The following is a 21307-nucleotide window of genomic DNA, read 5'->3' on the forward strand; positions in this document are numbered from 1 at the left end:
AGGGGTCCCTAAATGGATAATTAGAATTCTCATTTACTGGTGTGTTCATCAGTCTGTGCAGGTAAGATGGGGGTGCTTTGTATCAGAATCATTTCATGTTCGACAAGGCGGCATTCTGTCTCCTTTTCTTTTTAATGTGCACATGGATGACTTGTCCCAACAGTTAAATGCATGTAACACAGGGTGTATTGTTGGCAAAAATTCAATAAATCATCATATGTATGCAGATGATTTAGTTATCTTCTGCCCATATGGTGCCAGCCTACAACAGCTCCTGAAGGTTTGCTCTGACTATGGTGCAGATTCTGACATCAAATTATGATTGTTAGAAGTAAAGACGACAGAAAATGAGTATTTCCTGAATTCTTTTTATCTGGTGTTGCTCTTAAAGTGTGTAATGAGATTAAATATCTTGGGCATTATAGTGTCAATGATTAATCTGATGATAAAGACATCTACAGACAGTGTCACAAGTTGTAGGCACAAGCTAATAAACTTGCTCGCAAATTTAGTATGTGTTCAGTAGTGTTCTGCACTCCGGCGCTCCTATATGAAGAGCAACATGCAAAGACTTAATGTGGTGTAAGACTATCTAATTACTTTTAAGGTCTCATATTCATTAAATTGAAGTCAAGACATTTTAAGGACCTGCAGACACACTGTCATGCTTTAGGTTATAATTCTAAAACTGTGATGTATGTATTTCCCTGTTTCACCATGTCAAGGTCTCTAAGTGAACATGAGGTGACACGCACACTGTCAAGGAGTTTTTTTTTGCATAAATATTGAAATCCAGGAAAATTGACTGCACCAACCCAACCTACTGAGCAAGAAGAAACAAACCAATACAGAAACAATCACAGCATATATTTTATTTGAGTGAACATTTAATTCATATAAAGCCGAACCCATTCTGTCAAAGAAAAAATCCAAAATAATACTCCCCATTTAACACCTCCACCATAGAAATTCAGAGTGTGAACAAGCGTAAAAGGTTATAGACAGCAATGATACACCAAAGTGCAAGTAAGTGGCAATTTACAAAAAAATATTTATAGATTTTCCTCTCCTGTCAGGCTGCCACACAGATGCAGATTTGTCAGTTATCAAGTGTTTTAAAATCAGAATGATGAAACTTTTTTTTTCTGATGCCTCTGAAGCACCTTAAAAGAACCTACATGAGGTTTCTTCAGTAGAGGATGCACTACCTCGGCCTTTAAATGAACAATTAATTTATCAAGTGTCACCGAACAATCAAACTGAAATGCCCAGAGAAAACTATTTCCCACACTGGTTTTCAGAATGTGATCAGGAGGAATGATGCCAGCTGGCCGAAATCCAATACAAAACTAATGGCCAATATCTTCATTTGACGAGTGTAACAGTGCTTTTTCGCTTTGTTGAACATGACACAGAAACATAAAGACAAACAATATATATTCAGTCACAAGCAGAAACATGAATGGAGGCTGGGTGTGTAGACTGAATCATTTTAAAAGTCCTTTTGAAGTAAAACAATAGAAAAGCATCAATAATTAAACAAATACACTGATGAAACCTTTCAAAAAATCTTCATATCCAGTGTATGAATTTAGGGCACAGCGCAGTTTTGTGGATCTACTTCCTTTATTTCTGGAGTGTGATACACAGAGCTCAACAAACACTCTCTGATTCAAACTGGTGTCAAAACTAAGGCAGAGCTTAAATTTGCCAAAATAATCTTGACTCAAGGACCACTTTCTCGCCTTTTCTGGAGCTTTCAAGTGAGCAAACTCCCATCAGCGACTACATTTACATGCACACTAATATTCCACTATTACTCCGAATATGACAGCATATCCTGTCTTTTTCCAAAATTAACATTTTCTGATGGGATCTGCTGGTATTATTCGGAGTTAAACAGTATTCTTTGGACATGTATTTGGAATATGTATCTCAGTTGGTGACACACAGCCTCTTGCCTGCATTGCCCACTAAATCAAAGACGGAGGCCACGGCCGTACGGTCGAACAAGTCCACCCCGAAGTTTGCTCCTTTGCATCCTATTTCGATGCGAAGAAGCAAAATGATTCAGCGGTTCCACTTATCTATATTTCGACGTGATAAATTACGTTAGGACATGTTAATGTGAGTATGCACGGCTGCATGTAAACGGGACTATTAGTGGAATATTCTTTTTCACTAGTGATGTAAACAGCTTGGTAGGAATATTGTCTTTTTCGTAATAAGGGCAAAAACTGGAATATTTCGTGCATGTAAACATACTCAACCAATAGTTCAACCAAAAACATTAGACATTGTGTACAGTACTCGTCTCTCTAAACTCCACTGAAAAATGTTACGGAGAGTGGAACATCCAAATAGTTGAATCAGATCAGTGCACTATGTTTTTTCATTTTTAAGGACGTCATGCTCAAACATAAATTATGTGATCAGTGTCTCTTTTCAGTGAAAAGTTACTAATCACATTCACAAGTTTTCGGCAGAGCAATAGCATCAGAGCATCGCTGAAGAGACAGCAAACCAGATTACGGTGAGATGCTCATCAAGCTGAGTCATATTAAGTTTTGTCATGCCAACATCGGCCTTCTGGTTTTGCCAGGGTTATAACAGTGAAGTGAAGTAAAAATGAACCATGATGTTGGGCAAGGCATTATCAAATTTTGGCTGAAACATAAGTCAGGATTTTTTGGTTTATTTGAATTTCAAGGATTTTTAAGCTCTTTGTTAAAAAGGGGTCATTTTCAAGTGATTTTAGCACTTGATTTTTTCCCCTTAAAATCCAAGCACTTTAAGCACCTTGTGCGAACCTTGGGCTATAGACAGTACAAAAACGTTAGGAAAATTCCTGTGCAGCATCATCCAAGTATGCATGCATGCACACAGCCAAATCCCTTCATAGGAGGATAATCCAAAAATACTTTGTTTAGCAACAGTTCAGCAGAAACGGTTTGTAGTTTTCTGATTTCCATAAGCCCATGAATGGATACAAGACACTTGGATAATGCTGCACAGGAAACTTCAGGCAGTTTTTCAGACATATTATATATTATTTTACTCTTTTGTTTGGCCACAACAAAGTATTTTTTCACTGGTTTGCTTATCTCCGCTCTCCGATAGAAAACTTTTTCTGAGACCACAGAGAGTTTAGGGAGGTGAGTACAAACAATTATGTTACTGGGTGAACTATTGTTTATCATAAGCATTACATAATGATGAAGGGAATGAAACACTAGGCAAATAAGTGATGAGTTGTTAACATAGTAGACTCAGTCGGGTACAGTTCAAATTAAAACACAAACATTTGAACAAAAATTCAAACATGCCAGCGTGAGGATTAAATAATAAGCAGGAATGGACAGCAGCATCATTCAACACAGAGTCAAATAAATAGATGAATCATTCTGACGTCAAATCAGATCAACATAAAAAGCAAAACTCTTTAAAATAATTAGAAAATAGATAAAAATCTACTAAAGCTTAAAACACAAAATCCCGAAATATGGTTCAGTCATTTTGCCAAAATGAAAACTTGACAACACAGTCACAGGGTTGAGCTGCAAGACGAGCAATGGAAATCCTTCTGGCCATTTGAAAGGCTGGACAGTTCATGTAACATGAAACAGAGAGTGAGTACACTGCTATGACACTGGAGTGATCAGCTGACAACACATTATTTAAAAGAAAATTGATTTATGAACACTAAAAACACCACAAGAGATACTACAAAATCAGATGCTGCCGCCTGCTGTGCCGAGTTTCCTGATGTAACTTTCCATAAACATAAACCAAGTACCACAATAGTATTTACATTGACAGCTGTGCAAAGTCGCTCACAAAGCAAGTTGTTGGTTAGCATGAACTTTGTATCTCATCTTCTCTACATGTTAGGCTGAAAATGTCTGATAGAAGTAAATTTAGTTCCATTAAATGAAAATCATGATTTCTTGAGTATATGTAATTTGAGATTCAGCTTCCATTGTGTGTATATGTTGTGACATGATTGTAACTTATTGGCCGGCAGAAATTACACGTTCAATAACGTCCACACCAGTGTGACACATTTGAGAATGATGTTTAAGGGTATCTTAAGGATTTTTCAACCTGGACCTTAGTCTCCCATGTTTTTGTGTCTAAAAAAACCCCACTCTATTCCAGTGATAAACCCCTGCACTCAGATTAACTCTGTAACGTTATGGTTACTCAACAAGCCGATTAAACTTCAAATAAACCTGATCCAAGTCTAAACGCACTTTATAGGAAGGTGAATTAATACATAGATAAATAGATTAATCGTAGGTTGCAGATATCCTGATACTCTGCTGTACTCGAGTACTATGCAGAATTGCTAACAGACTGTTTAAATGGCTCAGGAAAGCTGAGGTAACACCAAACACATCTCCTCACAGATGCACTGAAATGTATCTAAACAGCTTTTAATAGTTTAATTTCAATAGTGAGAACTGTGATTAAAATCTGTAGACAATATCTAAAGGAAAACCCACACACTCAGTGTTAATGAGGCATCAGTGATATCATTAACAGGTCACCACTGTAACGCGTAAGGCTGCAACAGTACAACTCTCCCAGGACCCTATTATTAAAATAACTTCACGCCAACATCACCAGAAAGGCAAACCAACGATAGACCCCAACGCACAAACACACACGCTCACATTCTTGTACTTCTACCTTTGTGAGGACCCTCATTGACATAATGCATTCCCTAGCCCCTTACCCTTACCTAAACCTAGCTGCAACTAGAAATGGGCGTGAGTACTTAAGTACTAATTTGGACGACAGTACTTGCATCCTTGCCCTGCTGTCGTTTCCTTCCTTCCTGCATTTATCATTAAACTACTGCTGTGGGAATGTGAGCTCCGCCCATGAGGTCCACACACACACACACACACACACACACACACACACACACACACACACACACACACACACACAGTGATAGCTTTACACAGCTAACATTAGTAACAGTAAGAGTCAGTAACAGTTATTAATGGGACTGAGTCAAGCCATTTCAGTGTCAGTGTGAGTTTGTTGGGACCATTAAACGGCTCGAAGTCAGATGTTAGTTTGTGCTAAACTGGGCAGACGTCGAACTGACTAGTAGGACAAAAGCTTGAGGACAGTCCTTCAGCACAATGTCTAACCTATGTCACAGCAGCAACAGAAAGTTTGCTGATTTTTATCATGTTAACTTTAAATTTATAGTTTAATAGAGTGAATAAATACATTTAAAATTGCATTTGTTTTTTGTTGTTGGCCAATTTACTTTCCTATTCTTACATTAGATTTTTTTAAGGAAGTACTCAAGTACTCTTAATAATCTATAGCTAGGACTTTGACATGGATGTTCCTTAAAGTGTCCATCCTTTACAATAACATGAACCTTAAAGCCAAGTCTTAACCCTCAAACAGAAAAAGTGAAGTGTTTGAAGAAGTGAAGACTAACAAAGATGTTCTCACTTTCCCAACATGTCCTCACTCTGTTGGTTAAAATGTGTTTCGGGCCTCATTATGTGCAAATTATTATTATTATTACACACACACACACACACACACACACACACACACACACACACAGAACCTTGTGGCCTTTCAAACCCACTCCACTGTTGAGCACAAAAGTTGAGAGTTGTGTCCTGACTGCACGCTAAAATGCCAGCTCAAACCATAACTGAGGAAACAAAGGATGAACTAATAAATCCCATTGGAGAGATCTGAAATAATGATACTGGGAAATAAGGTTTACACTGGGTTTAATTTGGATTCTGCAGTCAGGTTCAATTAAAAAAATATGACATTGTGACATTTCTGCAGCTGTGATGACAGCTGATCCATGTCAGGGTAAAAGGACACCATGTGCGTTTTTAATCGAGAGCAGAAGAAGAGGAAAAACCTGATTCGCAAAATCCAAAAGTATCCCTTTATAGATAAAAGCAAACTATAAGGTGATCCAGTGAATTATGACCAAGATAGAGCCAAGCTACTTTACAGTCTGCTACTAAACTATAACAAGCCTGAAGCTAAACAGCAGAGTTGCCTACAGCAGTATACATGTAGAAGTACCAGCTCTGTTGAAGCTATAAATCGTATTTTTAATGTCCTTCAGTCATAGAGTCCAGCATGTCTGTGCAGTCAAAATAAAGAAGAAAGATGAAGATAATTTCGGGAGACCCATCTGATGACAAGCTATGATGCCACACAAAACTGCTGCCACAATGGGAAACTTTTGATCACGTCAGAAAATAAATACCTTCAACTTTAAAAACAAAAATCAAAACTGCTAAAAAATAATTAAATATAATTAAAAAAAACCTGGCGTGGAAACTGCACTCATGTTCTGTACAAGTCAAACAAATTGTTTGTGGATCCTCGTAAACTAAATAAAAATTGAAGTTGTTAAAACTGCATTTGTTTTGATTTAAAGATATTATTCACAAATTTAAAATATGTTTTCAATTTCAAACTACAGCGTCTGACAGTTTCCAGCTACGAGTTTCTTCTGAAAACAAAACTTTATGTGGACTCAGAGTAGCTGCAAATAAAATCAAACCCAGTTTGGCACAAACAAACTATTTTGCACTTTCTGTCCACACCAGCTGCCTCCTTTCATGCCGTGACTTTACCTAACAGGAGGAACACAACAGTAAGAATAGCGCAACAAGGCATCATATGTGCACCTGGACATGACAGGATAAAATACATCCACCTCTCTGTGTGATTGAGTCTGTACAGCGATTTACAGTATGAAATGGATTGTTGTCATGTGGGTTAATAATGGCATTAGCTTCGCTTCCGAATCAGCAGCAGACTGGAGGAGAACAAAACAAAGCCAAAAAAAAAAAAAAAAGGTCTCTACAGCAAAAACATAAACATTCATTTGGAGTGATTGCTCTTGATTGAGTATTTCCTTGAAATTAAATAAAATAAAGGGAAAAAAGACCTTTTGGTTGTGAATACGAGTAAAAGTGTTTCCCTTTTGTCATGAGAGGCTTTGGTTCAGATTTCTGATATTTTCAAGTAAAACTTCAGTGTCTTCTTTAGATGTTTAGAATTTGTGTTATGTGGAAATTTCTTCTCCTAAAAAATAATAAATAAAAAAGTTCTGACTATTTTTTTCTTCAACTTTAAAATTCAGAGTGATTTTCTGGCAACTGACCCATTTAAAGATTAAAAACTGCACGTCAGATGCTGTGCGACACCTTTTCTTAACACCTCAGTGTACCAGAGATCACAAGATATCTCAGAGTTTCATTTTCCATACAGACGTTAAGCACTAATGACCTGTTCATTTCCTACTTTCTGTCAGTGTCTTACTCCGGCTCTCTCTCACAGTACAGTAACTAACAGTAACAGCTGATTTCCTATTTGAACCACTCTTCCAAACAGTTCCTCAACATTCAGCAGTAAAATCCAAGCATGTTTCATGCAGTGCCTGTGCATTCAAAATACAGCGTTCCTACATGTCATTCAGTTTAAAATTTAACATTATCTTCTTTTTAAAAAAAAAAAAAAAAAAAAAAAAACAACTCCACAACCTGCATATGTGTGACCTGACATTCTGCAATTCCTAAGCTTATTATTAAAATTATTTCCCATGTTTTTCTGTGTAGGATTCCTGAGCAAACAATCACAAGTGTCCTCTCTCTTTGTCTTTTTAAGATAAGCCAAAGTTCACAAGGTTCCACTCACCCAATCAGCCCGAGGAAAATGAACCTAGTCTTCCAAACTTTCAGTCTTCTGCTACAACCAAATATTTAGCTGCCTGGGGAGTGTCGGAGGTGGCTGTTGGTGAGCGTAGTCACCAAAGCAACAGTCCTTAAAACAGTACGAGAACACAACCAGTGACAATAAATAAAACACATTGCAAAGAGAGAGAGAAATCAACATAAGATTTGGATGAGCATGGGCAGATGACTAATATTGTATCATTGGTATGAATTTGAAGGGAGTGTGAATATACTGGTGCCAAAACTCCAGGTGCTGCCGTGCTCACACCCCACTTATGCCCGACACAGTCTTAACAGACCAGTGAAGTCCCACTTCCTGTTCCCATTAAAACGGGAGCTTCTTCAGCTGCTCGAAGGTGATGAAGAACTGAGATGTGTGTTAAGGAAAGCGTCATGATTTCTATCACAACAGTAAACAGGCTGAAGCTGCTCAGACACAACGTCTGAAATATGGCCACTGAGCGTAGTTGCATACAGTTTTGCAATTTAATGGACAAAAAAAAGGTATTTCTGAGCATTTGCGTTTACTTTCTGTACTGTTATGGGTCACAAGATAAATTCAGGTTTGATTTTCTATGTTTTACACATATGTCACAAGCCTTTCAAGAGATGTTTGGCAGTGTGACACGTCTTCGACAAGACAGGATAACAGGTCGCACAGCATCATTTCATTACTCAAACAGGCTACTTCAGTAGATCAGAGAGTAATATGCAGGTAGATGATGATGATGAGGAGGAGGACACACAGACAGAGAGAGTCAAAGAGCTGAGGAAGAGGACAGCTCAGCTCCTTCATGTAGCTGTGGTGCCAAATGAAAGATACAGCGAGACAGTGATGCCAGCAGGTAGGTATCTCCAGTGGAGAGAAGCATGGGAGGAAATGTGTCTTTTCACTGTCTCTCTCTCAACGAATAAAACAATAAAATGCATCTGACTCAGTGTGCAAGATTTCTCTGCGTATGATTTTTTTTTAAAATGCATATAGATGCATGTGTGTACTCAGTTTACAAAGGCCGTCACTCACTAATTATAATTTTCAACAATTAAACCCCACCAGGAAAAAGGAGGAGCCCCAGTGAGCCTCAAGAGTGCCTGGACAAGTAAACTTTTCAAAAACTAAGATGAGCAATCAATTAAATAAATCTAACGCTGACATAGGAATAGGCAAAATGGATAAAATCACCTAGCAATATGCTGTTTGCTGTTAGGCAACTGTTTAGGCATTGATGACAAGTGACAACCCACAGTTTGCCACTGCAGACTGTTAAGCACTGATGGAGAGAGGAGCCCACAGTTTGCTGTTTAAGCAAGTGTTTAGGTCACTAATTAATTAGAGCTCCATTTCTTGTTACTGGTGAGTAACACAGAAGGGCAGTCTGACGGGAAACTGAACAGAAGAAGTCATGTGTAAGCAGTGTGAACGCACAGTTCTTAGAGTCACTGGTTTCACAGTTAAAACTCAGGAGAAGCCCCAGTTCTTTTATACTGACTTGCCTTGTTGTCTGTTGTTGTTTTATGTTCATTCTATGTTTGTCTATTTTCACGTGAAGCACTCTGTGCATGTAATGTTACTAATATTACTGAGTGGGGTTTCTGTTCTATCTTATTTTACATGAATTATGGCTTCTATCCCTCTTTTTAATGCTCATTCTATGTCTATCATTATTAGTGTAACAGAAACTGAGTTACAGAAAACCAACTACAAAACTGCTTCTGAAAATATACAGCTAGGAATGCCGATTAAATATCTGTCAAACCAACATATGTCATACAGCTAAAATCATATAAAAATACTATGTTGTAATGAAGCACACCTCATTGATTTGCAACACAATGTATGTAATAACTAGAGATAATAAAGGCAGAGCTATTTCAGGAAAACTGCATTGCAAATAGTGCAGTTGAAAATATTATATTGTCTCATGGCATCAGAGGAGAAAGAAGAACTCAGATCTTTTACGCGAATAAAAGTATCAGCATGTAGAAATACTCAAATAAAAGTCCTGCATTCATTATTTTACATAAGTAAAAATACAAAAGTATTAGTATCAAAATATACTTAAAATACCAACAACCAATGGGTTTTAAAGGATACAATAATGTTCCAGGGCCCCAGCCTCAGCCAGTTCGGCCAGAATCCCTTATAGAGAGCGAAGAAGCCCTCGTTCTTCCACGTCTGCATCACTCCGTCCAGTGTTCCTTTGTACATGGGGCTTCCCGACAAAACTCGCTGGTTCATCATACGGGTCCGGACCACGTCCACGGGGTTGGAGGCCAGCGCTCCCGCCAAGCCACACGTGAAACTTGAACTGTGCAAACAACAAGACACAGAGCAAGGTTATCAGACCATGCCAAGAAACCTTTAGCACTTCGGTGAACTGCAGTTGTTTTAAATTTGCTGTATGCATTAAGTTTGACTTGACCTCTTCAAAAATAAAAAACAAAAAGACATCTGTGCACTGCAGCCAAAGACATACTGTGTGATCACAAAGGATGACCATCCCTGACCTGAAGAATTAGGTCTGGGTATTAATTAAAAAAAAAGGTATTGAGAGCTAATACCCAGCCCTACTAATAAAAAATAAAACTTACATGAAATGTGTCAAAATGGTGTCTCCCATGAGGCCAGAGCGAAGCAGGTGCTTCTTCGTTATGTCATAGACAGGAAGTTCCACTCCGACGACGATGGCTGCCCGCTGTGCTGTGGGGATGACACCCTGAGAAGGAGGAGGAGGAGGATGAAGAAAATAAGTCTGATGGTTAAACTATCACAGTACAACTCACTGGAGAAAATGTTGAGTTGACATACAACAAGCTCATATTATCAAATAACACAACATGTAAATAAGGTAATGTTGAAGCTTTTGGTCGGCTGTTTTCTCCTGCTTCAACACTTTGTGCGGCGCTTTGCTAAACATGTCCTGTGCCAATCTCTGTATAGGACATGTCTCATTAGCTGCTAAATGCTCCTCCATGTTCACCAGCTAGAAGTATTAAGATATGACACTATACTGGGTTATACAGGCGCTCCTCTCTCTATTAAACTCATTGTATGTAGTGCACATCATGCGTCACCAGAGGTCGGGTGGAGTAGGTGGCTGAGCTGACAGATACCCCGACTCCGAGTGGTGAGGGGACGGGGGAATTTAAAAAGGCAGCTAAGCTAACGTTAGTCTGAGTTTGGTGAAACTGGAATTCATAAGGTGTACAGCTGTATTTCTAGTTTTAAAATAGAGTGATAATACTAAATTTATCTTGTCGTTTTGTGAGTTTATATTGTTTATTTAATAGACTGAAAAAGGTGGGAGATCTTGTGGAAGGAGCAAACTCGCCAGGGGAGGTTCAGAGATGGGGACAATGTAGCACCACAAGCTAATATCGTCCTATACCGTACACCCCAGTGAAGTTACAGGAAGGTATGAAAAAATAGATACCACCAGAGCCTACCAGCTAGTCTCTTACTGTATCTATCTGCTGTTTAGTACAGAGCAGGTGGTGTATAGTGGGTTTTTACAGCTTTTTTGACTGAGTGACACTATGACAGTGAACCAGAATGGTAAAGCAGCAGCCAGACAGATCAGCAGTTCGCCAAAACTCACTGTAAGGCTCCGTCAAGCTGAGGGGAACTGCAGATTCAGCTGATCATTCTCTAGAGGTTCATCACTACGAGCAACCTCTTTCATATTGTTTTCACATTTAAATTATTACAAGAAAATAGATTTCAACTGCTTTAAAGATGAATGGTTTGGCTTTAATGATGTGATCTGTAAAGCTGGCTGTAGTAAATATACAAATGTACTTAGAATTAAGTGTCAAAAACGAGTTTATGTTTCGTCACAAAAATTAATATCTTAAATGAATGAATGGGACGCCATTTTGGAACACAGTATCCACTACTTCTCCACATACATGCACACTACACATACACATCCCTATACATCCAGCACTCACTCTCCAAAGCCCTCTGGTGCCCTCTGTCTGGTAGATGTTGATGAAGTTGGACATCATGCTGCCTTGGAGCAGGCTGCCCTGCGCCTGCATTCTGATCTGGAACAAAAACAAACACACACAGACAAAGACAGTGTTTTAGTCCCTAATTTACAAGCCAGCACTTCACTCAGGGTCTGAGTTTAGGAGTAAGGACACATTTTAAGTAGCTGTAGGAGTAAAGCCACTGCTATTCATTGACTTAAAGTGGATGACATTGGCTGGTCTTGATTGATATATTGGTGAAGAGATAGTTTAGTCTGAGCATTGTGCCCAAGCATTGAGAATCACCTTGAGGACATCGGTGGGGTTGGCCAGAGAAGAGGACAGGACTCCAGACACGACACCACAGAAGACGTTGATGACCATGGTCTCATCTGGCAGGAAAGGCACAAGGAAGTATATTAATTAACACACATGGGGCAAAAGCAACCAAAAGCACACAAACACATTAAAATTAGCCTTTTATTTACTAAGTCTACAGGGATGATATGTTATTTCCATAGATCATAAAATTATCATGCATGCTCTCCACTTAAAGAAACAGTGTGTCATTTTCAATTTGAGCTGCGAAGGGTTGGTACATTTCCAGAAATATCCAAGGATAGTAAAGCTTGGGAATTCTGTACAATTTCTATATAAAAAGCATACCTTTTAATAGTGAACTTATTGGGGAAAGAAATGCAAGAAAATATTTTAAAAATACCATGTTTTGGTTGAAAGTATGCCTTGTTAATTGAATTGTACATTGCAGTGCATTCAGCAGCACATTGTTCTATCACATGTGCAGGGCGATTTACCAGCATCCCATTAAATAGGAATTTAGTGAAATTACAACCCTCTGCAAGCACAATGCATTGTCCTATCTCATGTGCAGCCCACACATGTGAAAGGAGAATGTATATATTCATATTTTTATGCTATATTTTAGTTAACCAGCAGATAAAAGTACACAATTTATTACTTAACACCTTCTGTTTGTTTCTGCTTGTGCATGCTAAGTTAGGAGTTTACACCATTATTTCTTAATTGTAAAAAATGTATTTTACAAAATAGTTATTCACTTTCAACCCTACATTTGCACACACAGTGTTGGCTCAAATTTACTAGCTAGCCCACCTCTGTGTATGAAACGGCAAATACAACCTGAGCAAATAACCTTCATATTTCCATTTTATTCCCACAACTTCCTGTACATTTTATCAGTTCTCATGGAAAGTTTGCACCTTGAATATTCCTGGAATTTTGCAACCCAATACAATAGTTGATTTGGTTTGGGACAAAGCATATGTGTAATTATTCAACACAACACACCCCTGCTGAACTACGTTTTTGGCAGATGGCTGTAGGCAAAATAATGTTACAAAAGATATCTTGGTTTTAATAATGTCTGAGAATATCAGCACAGAAATATGTGGACACACTTGAGTCCTGCCAACTAACAGAGAACAACAGGAACCACTGACTGACTGATTTTCTTTCCTTTCTTAAAACTGTGCAGACCGTCTCCGCCCTGTCAAATACATTAATAAAATAAAATAAATAAGTAATGAGAAGACCAACGTAAAGGGATGAGACATGAATCAGCCCCTTAAAACATCTTATATGTGCTTTAATCACCTGATTTAAATCTGTTCTTTGCTTTAGTTCATCAAATGTTTTGTTGTGGTAGGTATGCACTTTTTGGATCTTAATACTTAGAATAAATATAAATAGACCCAAACAAGACTCAAATTGTGTGTGTTGAAAATGACACTACAAGAGATAAGCCTTCTATGATTGTCTTTTATGCTCTGAACATATGTTGCTACAACAAAGTAAGAAAGGACAAAAAGCATTTTATAGACAATTATTTTCAAGCATAATAGTCTACTACTAAAAGTGTGTAGTATTTTGTTCACAGGCAGAGGTTTGTGGGAGTTTAAGAAATCATTACATCTCATTTAATCTGCATACAAGTAGTCATATTTGCTCGCACCTACTTGGAGCACCACATGGGTGAAGCTAACTGTATGTTATGCATACAATGTTTAAACAGTCTTTAATTTCACAGTGGTCTCACTCTCGTGATGTGTCAAACTCCACCTGCCTTGTGCTCCAAGCAGATTAAAACTACTACTGAGAATCACTTGAAATTTGCAGTTGGAGAGAATGCACTCCTCTACATTGGCTTTAAACAGACAGGAACCATTGTTAGCAATTAGCCTCAGTAGAGTTTGTTAGTCAGCAGTGGATCTAATTAGTAGTTACCCAGTATGGTGTCTACAAAGGAGGAGGAGACAAATAATTTTAGAGCAATAGTTACAGAGATCCTTGATCAACCTGTACAACAGTTAGTGTAGCTGTCCTGGAGCCGCTCTTTTTTTGAGCAGGTGAGAGAGGCATCCGATCCCACCACAACCGCAGAGCAAAGCAAAGCCTGTGTCAGGACAAGCATTAAAAACAGAGTGGCAATGTTGTGGGAGAGGGCAGAACAATCAACAGAACCCCCCAAAAATTGTGTTTGGACAAAAAACACACACACATGCACACACGCACGCACGCACACGCACACACACACATTTAAGAGATAAAGTTAAGCCTCAAGAACAAAACTCTTCACCCCCTGATTTCTTTCCCTCCTGCTACCATCACTTATCTACTTTTCACATTATATGAGCCTATTTCAGTATAGTATACTGCTTAACTGCTTGCTAATTACAGTAACTTCAAATTTGGTCAAAACTGAGTTATGACAGCAGAACAACATCCAGCTCCACTCTTTCATTCCAGTCAATCACTCAGATTTGTTCTCCTACCTTGATCTACTCTATTATTCATATTATCTATCTTATGTACACTAATTGGCCATTAAATATTGAGAGGAGTGGGAGGAAAGTGGAAGACAGAGAACAAAGAAATGACAGAGACAGTGAAAGGCAGAGGGACCAGTTAATGGGAAAAGAGAAATGACAAATAAAAAAAGCAGACGTAATAGAAGAAACTTCCTGTCAGTCTCAGAAACATTCCGGTGCTGGCAAATCATTATTAAATGTGGCGCAAGTCCATCTGGCTGATGAGTGAAATGGCTCTCTGTTTCAAAGTTTCAAGTTCTTTACTGATATGTGCACAATTTGCACAAGCAGTTGTTGGCAATGACAATTCTCATTAAATATGTATAAAAAGAAAATCATGCAACTAAAAATGTGACTCTAATACATAAAGCAGTGCAGAAATTAAAACAGAGATAAAAAATGACATATATGCAAAGTATGAACGACAAAAACTGATCCACTTTCATGTTTTTAGAATTGAGTCATGCTCAAAATACAAAGAGTTGCATGATTTACTGCACAGTCCTAATTACATAGTTATTATTCATGGCAACAAAAGCCACATGGTAATGACCGACAATTAAGTGCTCTAGTTTTGGGCTGCAACCAACCATTATTTATTGATTAGTGTTTCTATTATTTTATCAATTACTCATTTTGTTGTGTTGTGTCCCGTGTGGCATCTTCAAAGGTCTTGTTTTGCTCGATATTCAATTTAGAACAATGCTAAAATGATGTATGATGAATAAAAGCAGGAAATCATCATATTTGAGAAGCTGAGACCGGACAATGTTTAGCATTTTTTTCACCTGCTGATCGACTAATGAACTAATTCTTTCAGCTCTACTTTATATAAATCAAGCTGGTTTCTTTCCATCTCTCTCCATGCTACAAGCCTTGAAGTTATGACTGATTTGAAGTGTCTCTTTGAGCAGCACGTCAGCTCTTGGAGTGTTAAATGATGGAAGATTTCCATTTCAATTAAACATATAGAATATGTGCACCATATGAGATCGATGTCACATAGCAGGGGAAAAGCACATCGGAGCACTTACAGCTGCAGTGTGAATATAGCCTGACTCACTCTCTCATTCTCCCCGCCCCTCCCCTTGCCTCTCTCTCTGTCTCCACTCCTCCCCCTCCATCCATCCATCCATCTCTCCATCTCTCCCTTCCTTCCTAGAGACTCTTTGTCTCTTATTTAGCTTGCAAATTAGTGCCGGCAGGTTAACATGCTCAATCTGCTTCCGGGCAGGTTAACACAGGTTGTCCCAATGTGGGGTGTGCAGCCATACACTCAAAGGAACATACAGTTTTACTGCTGCATATGACTGTAACTGTGGGAAACACACCTTACATTTTCTTTTTTATCCATCTCTGCAATGCAACCAGAAGCAACCTACCACCCACTGAGTGACTCCAAAACACTCAACCTGCCTGCAGAGCCAAATGTATATAAAAGAGGAGAGAAGGCCCACGGGGAGTTTGTACTGTTTAAGGCACCAACGCTGTTTTGAGTCTAACCAGATGGAAGGAGAAAGAGAGAATCCCAGTGTGAGATATAAGGAGAAGCAAAATGCAATACAAGCAGCATCAGAAATAAACTTTTTGACTTGTTAAGTTGATATAAACATGCTTAAAAAACGATTTTTTGAAAGCCAAAAGAAGATATGATAAGAAACAACTACACCAATGTTGTATATTTTTGAGCTGCATACTCAGATCATCCCAGAACTTTCTGACAATGTTTAAACCTAGAGAAATCTAATTTTACTCATGTGCCATTTAGTCAGCATCGGCTGTCAGTGGCATTATATCCTCTTTGTGCATGCATCAGGGCTGCAGTGTCTGTCAGAAGCTGTCATAACTTGACTATCTTTAATCTAGTTTTAGGCTGCATTTCAGTCATTGGATGTCTGACGATCTTGAGTTATTAGAGAAACTAGCTAGCAAACGTTAGCTGCAGCTCTGCTCCAACCCCTGCCATGCCAAATGGCATCAGAGAAACACTTATTTTTTAACATGAAACTGATTTATTCAGTGGTTTTACCAGTTTAAATCACTGAGTCCATTTGTTCTGGAGAAGAAGTGACTTTTGTGAATATTCGGCTGCTGGTAAAAACCTACTTAACATCTGGATCGTAAGTTACTAGAGAAACAAGCTGAGCAAATGTTAGCAGCAGTTCAGCTCCAGCCCCTGCTGTGCCGAACAGCATTGCAGAAACACTTATTTTTAACGTGAAACTGCTTTATTAAGTGTTTTTTACTGGTTTTAATCACCTGGTTTGTTTGTTTTCGGGAGGAAGAGACCTCTGCGGATAATTCCACCACTGCTACATTTACAGCTGGTACTTTTAAGAACAATTTTACAAACTACATCAACTTCAAATGCGTGCTTTTTATTTATTATACCATACTATACATTTAAAATATTTTGGCTGGATATAAATCGTGCATATTTGACTGCAGTGAGTCCTGATAGGTGTCAGTCTATATTGAGAAGTACCTCCTAACTTGTTTTCATTTTCAGCAGGGCCAAAAAAGGTAGATTCCCCACCCCCCATGCATTCATTCATCAGCACAGAATAAAGGTAGTGCAGTATGTAGCGGTGCTGACAGTTATCTGCCACCTTTACTGCATGATAGGGCCACCAATCAACAGTGCACCATTCACCACTGCACAATTGGCTACTTGTCAAAGTATTCAACAATATTCGTACGATACTTCACTCTAGATAACAGCATCAGTTCACAGACTAAAATGTAAATTTAAGAAAATGACTTAGGGGCTACTACTGCCAAACTCTTTGCTGTTGCTGCTACAGTACTCTTCCCTCAGCTGTTTGGGGTTGGTTCTTCGACTCTAATTGAGCTGGATTTAAAGAGTTTTGCTCATTGTGGTGCTGGAGGGCCACAAGGGTTTTTAGTTGGGTCAGGGCTTTAATCGATGCTTAAAGACCAGGAGTGGTTTGCAGTGAACAGCCTCAAACCAGTCAAAGCCACAATGCAAATATGAGCTGAGCTCAACTGTTTTTACAGACAAATATCTTGTAGTTAAAATGCTTTCAAGGTTTCACGAGACTTCTGTGACACTAACTAACTGAAGCCTGTGAATTAAAAAGGCTGACTGTACGTTTAGAGCCTTAAAAAAGAGTTTAGCAGAAAGGTAGAAGACAGGATGTCAGAGGCAGAAATGGTCAACACTCACCTTCTGGGTGACTGACAAACAGCCTCTTCAGAGAGTTGTAGGTTCCTATCTTGATTGTCCCATAAGATGCCTGTCTCAACAGAGCAGGAGAAATCCTGAGAGGAGAGGTAAAATATGTTAGTAGTCTTTACCCTTAGGGGTAAAACTGAAGGCAGGTGCAGAGGAAGGAGTGCTCATCATTTGCTTCCCTCACCTGCCTATGTTCATGTGGCTTAGGATGCAAAATGTCAGTCTTAGTGAGGAGCATGAAATCCCGACTTATTGTCTATTACCTAAAAAGCAGAGATTAATCTTAATAACTGTAGACGCTAAACACTTGAATCACACCTGCTGCTTTATAAGTCAAAGAGAAGCTTTGGAATACATTTCCTGTCCCACTGGGCTCCTTTCAAGTTGGATTCGGCAATATCACAGTTCAGCCACCCACAAAGTGTAACAGCTCTCTTTGCAAAGCTTATTACTGCATATCATATTGAGCACATGCTGTTTCCATCAGCATGGAGCATGCCGCAAGCTTGTAGCAAACAGAAGTCGCTAGATTTACTTAACAGGTGTTTAACTGAAGGCTCTCTCCCCCTGGGAACAGCACGGCATCTGGGGTTATATTCACACTCCTTCCTGGAACTAAGAGTTCCTACTGCTGAAAGTCTAATGAAATCCTAATGACCTCTTCTAAGAATCCCCCCTTAAAATTTACGACTGAATCTAGTTTAAAGCCATTGACAAAGATCCACAGGTAAACTGTGAAGAGTAGACAGGAAGCCTTTCCTGTAGCTACGGTAATCTTATTATTAGTTATTATTATAGTATCATGAGTGGTCGTCCAGAGCAGATTGTGCAAGGTTGATCCATGTTGTCCTGAATTAACTTTACACCATTACTCCGTCTAACAAGCACATCAACTGAACTGTACTGGTGCTATTGATGCCACCCATGCTCATACCGTCTATTTCATGTAAATCTACCAGTACAGCAATAGTTCAGCGAATACAGCAGCAATTCATCTCCATTTAGTGTGGCACTAATAGGAAATTTAAGCCTGTATGGGCACTGCATGGCCTTGCCCCCAGTTACATTTCTGATCTCCTTGTTCCTCATTCTCAGATCCTCAAATCTCGGCCTTCTATCCATCCTCTGCTCAAATCGCAAAACAACGGGTGACCATGTATTTGCTGCTTTAGCTCCAACCCTCTGGAACATCTTCCCTAGTCCATTAGATTTGCCGAATCCTCGGACTGTTTGAAACAGCTATGAAGAACCCACCTTTATGGGGGAGACTTTCTATAGAGCTTCTTTATGTGTTATGTCTTTGTTTGTTCTAGTTTTGTTTATTTCACATTGGGCTGTGTTCTATATTGTAATTTAGTTTTACTTGATCTATTCATTTATTTATATTTTTCATGTATGTGTGTGAAGCACTCTGTGACTGTATGTTTTAAAAAGTGCCAAATAAATAAAGCTTATCTTACTTACTTTCTTTACACACTTTCACTTCCTTACACACTGTATCTTGCTACTGTGCTCCAAAGTAACAGACACTTGATCTGATCTTAAAAAATAAGCTGTGGTGACAAATTGTGTGTACACGTCGAATATCATGTTGATACAGAGTCTAAATAAAAATATCCTTACCCAGAATAGAGCGCTCGGATGCCCTCCTCTTTGCCAATCCTGAAGAGGGCATGAAACATGCCCCTGTAACGCACCTCCGTGTACTGAGACTGACCCTGGACCTGTAGTCTGGTTTTAGTCAGGTCAATGGGAAATGTCCCTAGGGATTAAAATATAAGTAAATATGAGGGGGGTTATGGTTAGAAAGAAGAAAATGAAGTGATTAGAGTTATAGAAATGTTTGAGTACAGTGATTAGGTATAGAGGAAATTTAGCACTACAGTCAAATTCACACTGCTAGGCCGCCCCAGTTTTGACCTCCTATGTATCATAATTAAATTTGAGTCAGAGAATGATGCATTTTATAATAAAATAAAAATATTCTAACCTGTTTGCCAAGTTATAGCTCCTATTCAGGTACTGGAAATTACATTATGCCTTTCTTAATTTGTAAAAAAACATGACAAATATGACACATAAATAGAAACCATATGAATATATATTTGGCTTAGGGCCCCGATTACCAAAAAGAGTCACAACAAATGGGTAAAATAGCTTTTTCATCATGCAGCAGGCAATCTAGATAATCATAATTTATAACTGATCCTAGCTTTGTGACTGAAATGTAATAATTGTACCTAAGAAGTGCAAACTGGGGCAAACTGCCAAGTTAATTACTGTGTTCCTGTGAAACTAGCTGTCTATTGTGCAAAATATAAATTAAGCAGTGTGGATGTGTACCCACAACCTGTCTGAATCCTAACTTATCTGTAGTTGCAGGGCAGCAAATATAATGTGCACAAAAAGAGCTTTGATATGTATTCAGCTGGATGCATCGCCCCCTTTATGAAGCCTCCATCACTGAGCAGGTGCTGATGCAGAATTTTCCTATGTCTGAAAATACATTCAATTCAAAAGACTATGCGCAAGAACATGTTCTGCCATGGCATTACAGTGCATGTAGAGCAACACTACATAACGGTATGGGCTATGCATGTCGTGGTGCATCACGTAGCCTACCAAATTCTGCGACAATCGAGGCCATCCCTCCGTAGATGAACGGCTTCCAGTTCAAGTTTGCCATCTCCGCGGCGGCGGCTGCTTCCACCTGCTGCAGCCCCGCTAGAAACAACAGCAGGCAGCCCAGACAGAGGTCAACACAGTGCTGCAACCTCAGACAATACAACATGGCGATAAACATTTGAGATCCAAATGGGGCTACAGATCAACGAGGCTCCTCAGCATCAGCATCCCAGCATACTGCGCCGGAAAGAGACGCCCTGTGCACAGTACCAGCAGGGAGCGATAGTGTTTTGTTGTGGCGTTGCGATTGGCTGTGAGTTCTGTCAATCAAATGCTTCAGCGATTCTATTGGCTGGTGCGCCGTGGAGGGCAAGCCATGACTGACAGCTCTGTGACAGCAACAGTGTCACGAGAATTAAATTAAGTTATTTATAATCGTTAACGCTTGTCATATGATCAACAGAGACGCCACTTTATTAACAATATATAAATAATCATTTTTAGTTATGATGTACATTTTAAAAAAAGAAGAAATTTTTAATTTATTACATAGACATGGCCGTCCCAACTCCTCCTGACGTTTAGCTTACAGCAGATGGCTCCTGCTAGCCTAACGGCTAGTCGGCTAACACTTGTGGACGTTAGTAGCCAGCTTGTTAGCGAGTTTATCAGTTAGCAACTAGTCAGCCGAAAAGTCACGTACCTGTAGTGTCGATAAAATCCGCAACCTGCTACTTCACTTGGTCTTCCATGACTTAATAAATATCCGCAGCTTGACTTAATTACAGTGCAAGCAGAAAACTTCTCGCCCGCTGTTAGCTTCCCATTTCAGCTAATGTCAAACGCCACAAACGAGCTTCTTCTTCTCCTTTGAGGTTTAACGGCAGCTGACATCCTTGGTGTTGCAATGCCGCCAT

General features: G+C 39.0%; 1 protein-coding gene across 4 annotated transcripts; it reads right to left on the reverse strand.

The window, feature by feature from the left end:
* Positions 1 to 852: 852 nt before the first annotated feature.
* slc25a14 (solute carrier family 25 member 14) lies at positions 853 to 21253 on the reverse strand. Of its 4 annotated transcripts, none has more exons than XM_050040397.1 (9): positions 21094 to 21253; positions 20388 to 20489; positions 19389 to 19527; positions 17757 to 17851; positions 12027 to 12112; positions 11700 to 11795; positions 10341 to 10465; positions 9844 to 10057; positions 853 to 8115 (listed from the first exon to the last, which is right to left on the reverse strand). In XM_050040397.1, the coding sequence occupies exons 2-9, from the start codon at positions 20449 to 20451 to the stop codon at positions 8074 to 8076; spliced, it is 861 nt and encodes a 286-aa protein (XP_049896354.1). In that variant the 5' UTR covers positions 20452 to 20489; positions 21094 to 21253; the 3' UTR covers positions 853 to 8073. The 4 variants fall into 4 exon arrangements, with proteins under 4 accessions (XP_049896354.1, XP_049896355.1, XP_049896358.1 ...); XM_050040398.1 differs by having other exon boundaries at positions 20388 to 20532; XM_050040401.1 differs by having other exon boundaries at positions 20388 to 20539; positions 21094 to 21199.
* Positions 21254 to 21307: the final 54 nt, after the last annotated feature.

This window comes from Epinephelus moara, chromosome 3 (assembly GCF_006386435.1).
Source record: "Epinephelus moara isolate mb chromosome 3, YSFRI_EMoa_1.0, whole genome shotgun sequence".
NCBI classification, from domain to species: domain Eukaryota; kingdom Metazoa; phylum Chordata; class Actinopteri; order Perciformes; family Serranidae; genus Epinephelus; species Epinephelus moara.

What these genes read in the sequence shown, in the direction of transcription:
- slc25a14 (XM_050040397.1), bottom strand. Translation starts at nt 20,451, where the DNA reads ATGGCAAACTTGAACTGGAAGCCGTTCATCTACGGAGGGATGGCCTCG. An exon ending in ATCCGAGCGCTCTATTCTGG is followed by an intron (nt 17,852 to 19,388) that starts GTAAGGATATTT and finishes CTCTCCTCTCAG; the next exon opens with GATTTCTCCTGCTCTGTTGA. An exon ending in TGGGGCCCTGGAACATTATT is followed by an intron (nt 8,116 to 9,843) that starts GTATCCTTTAAA and finishes CACACATCTCAG; the next exon opens with TTCTTCATCACCTTCGAGCA.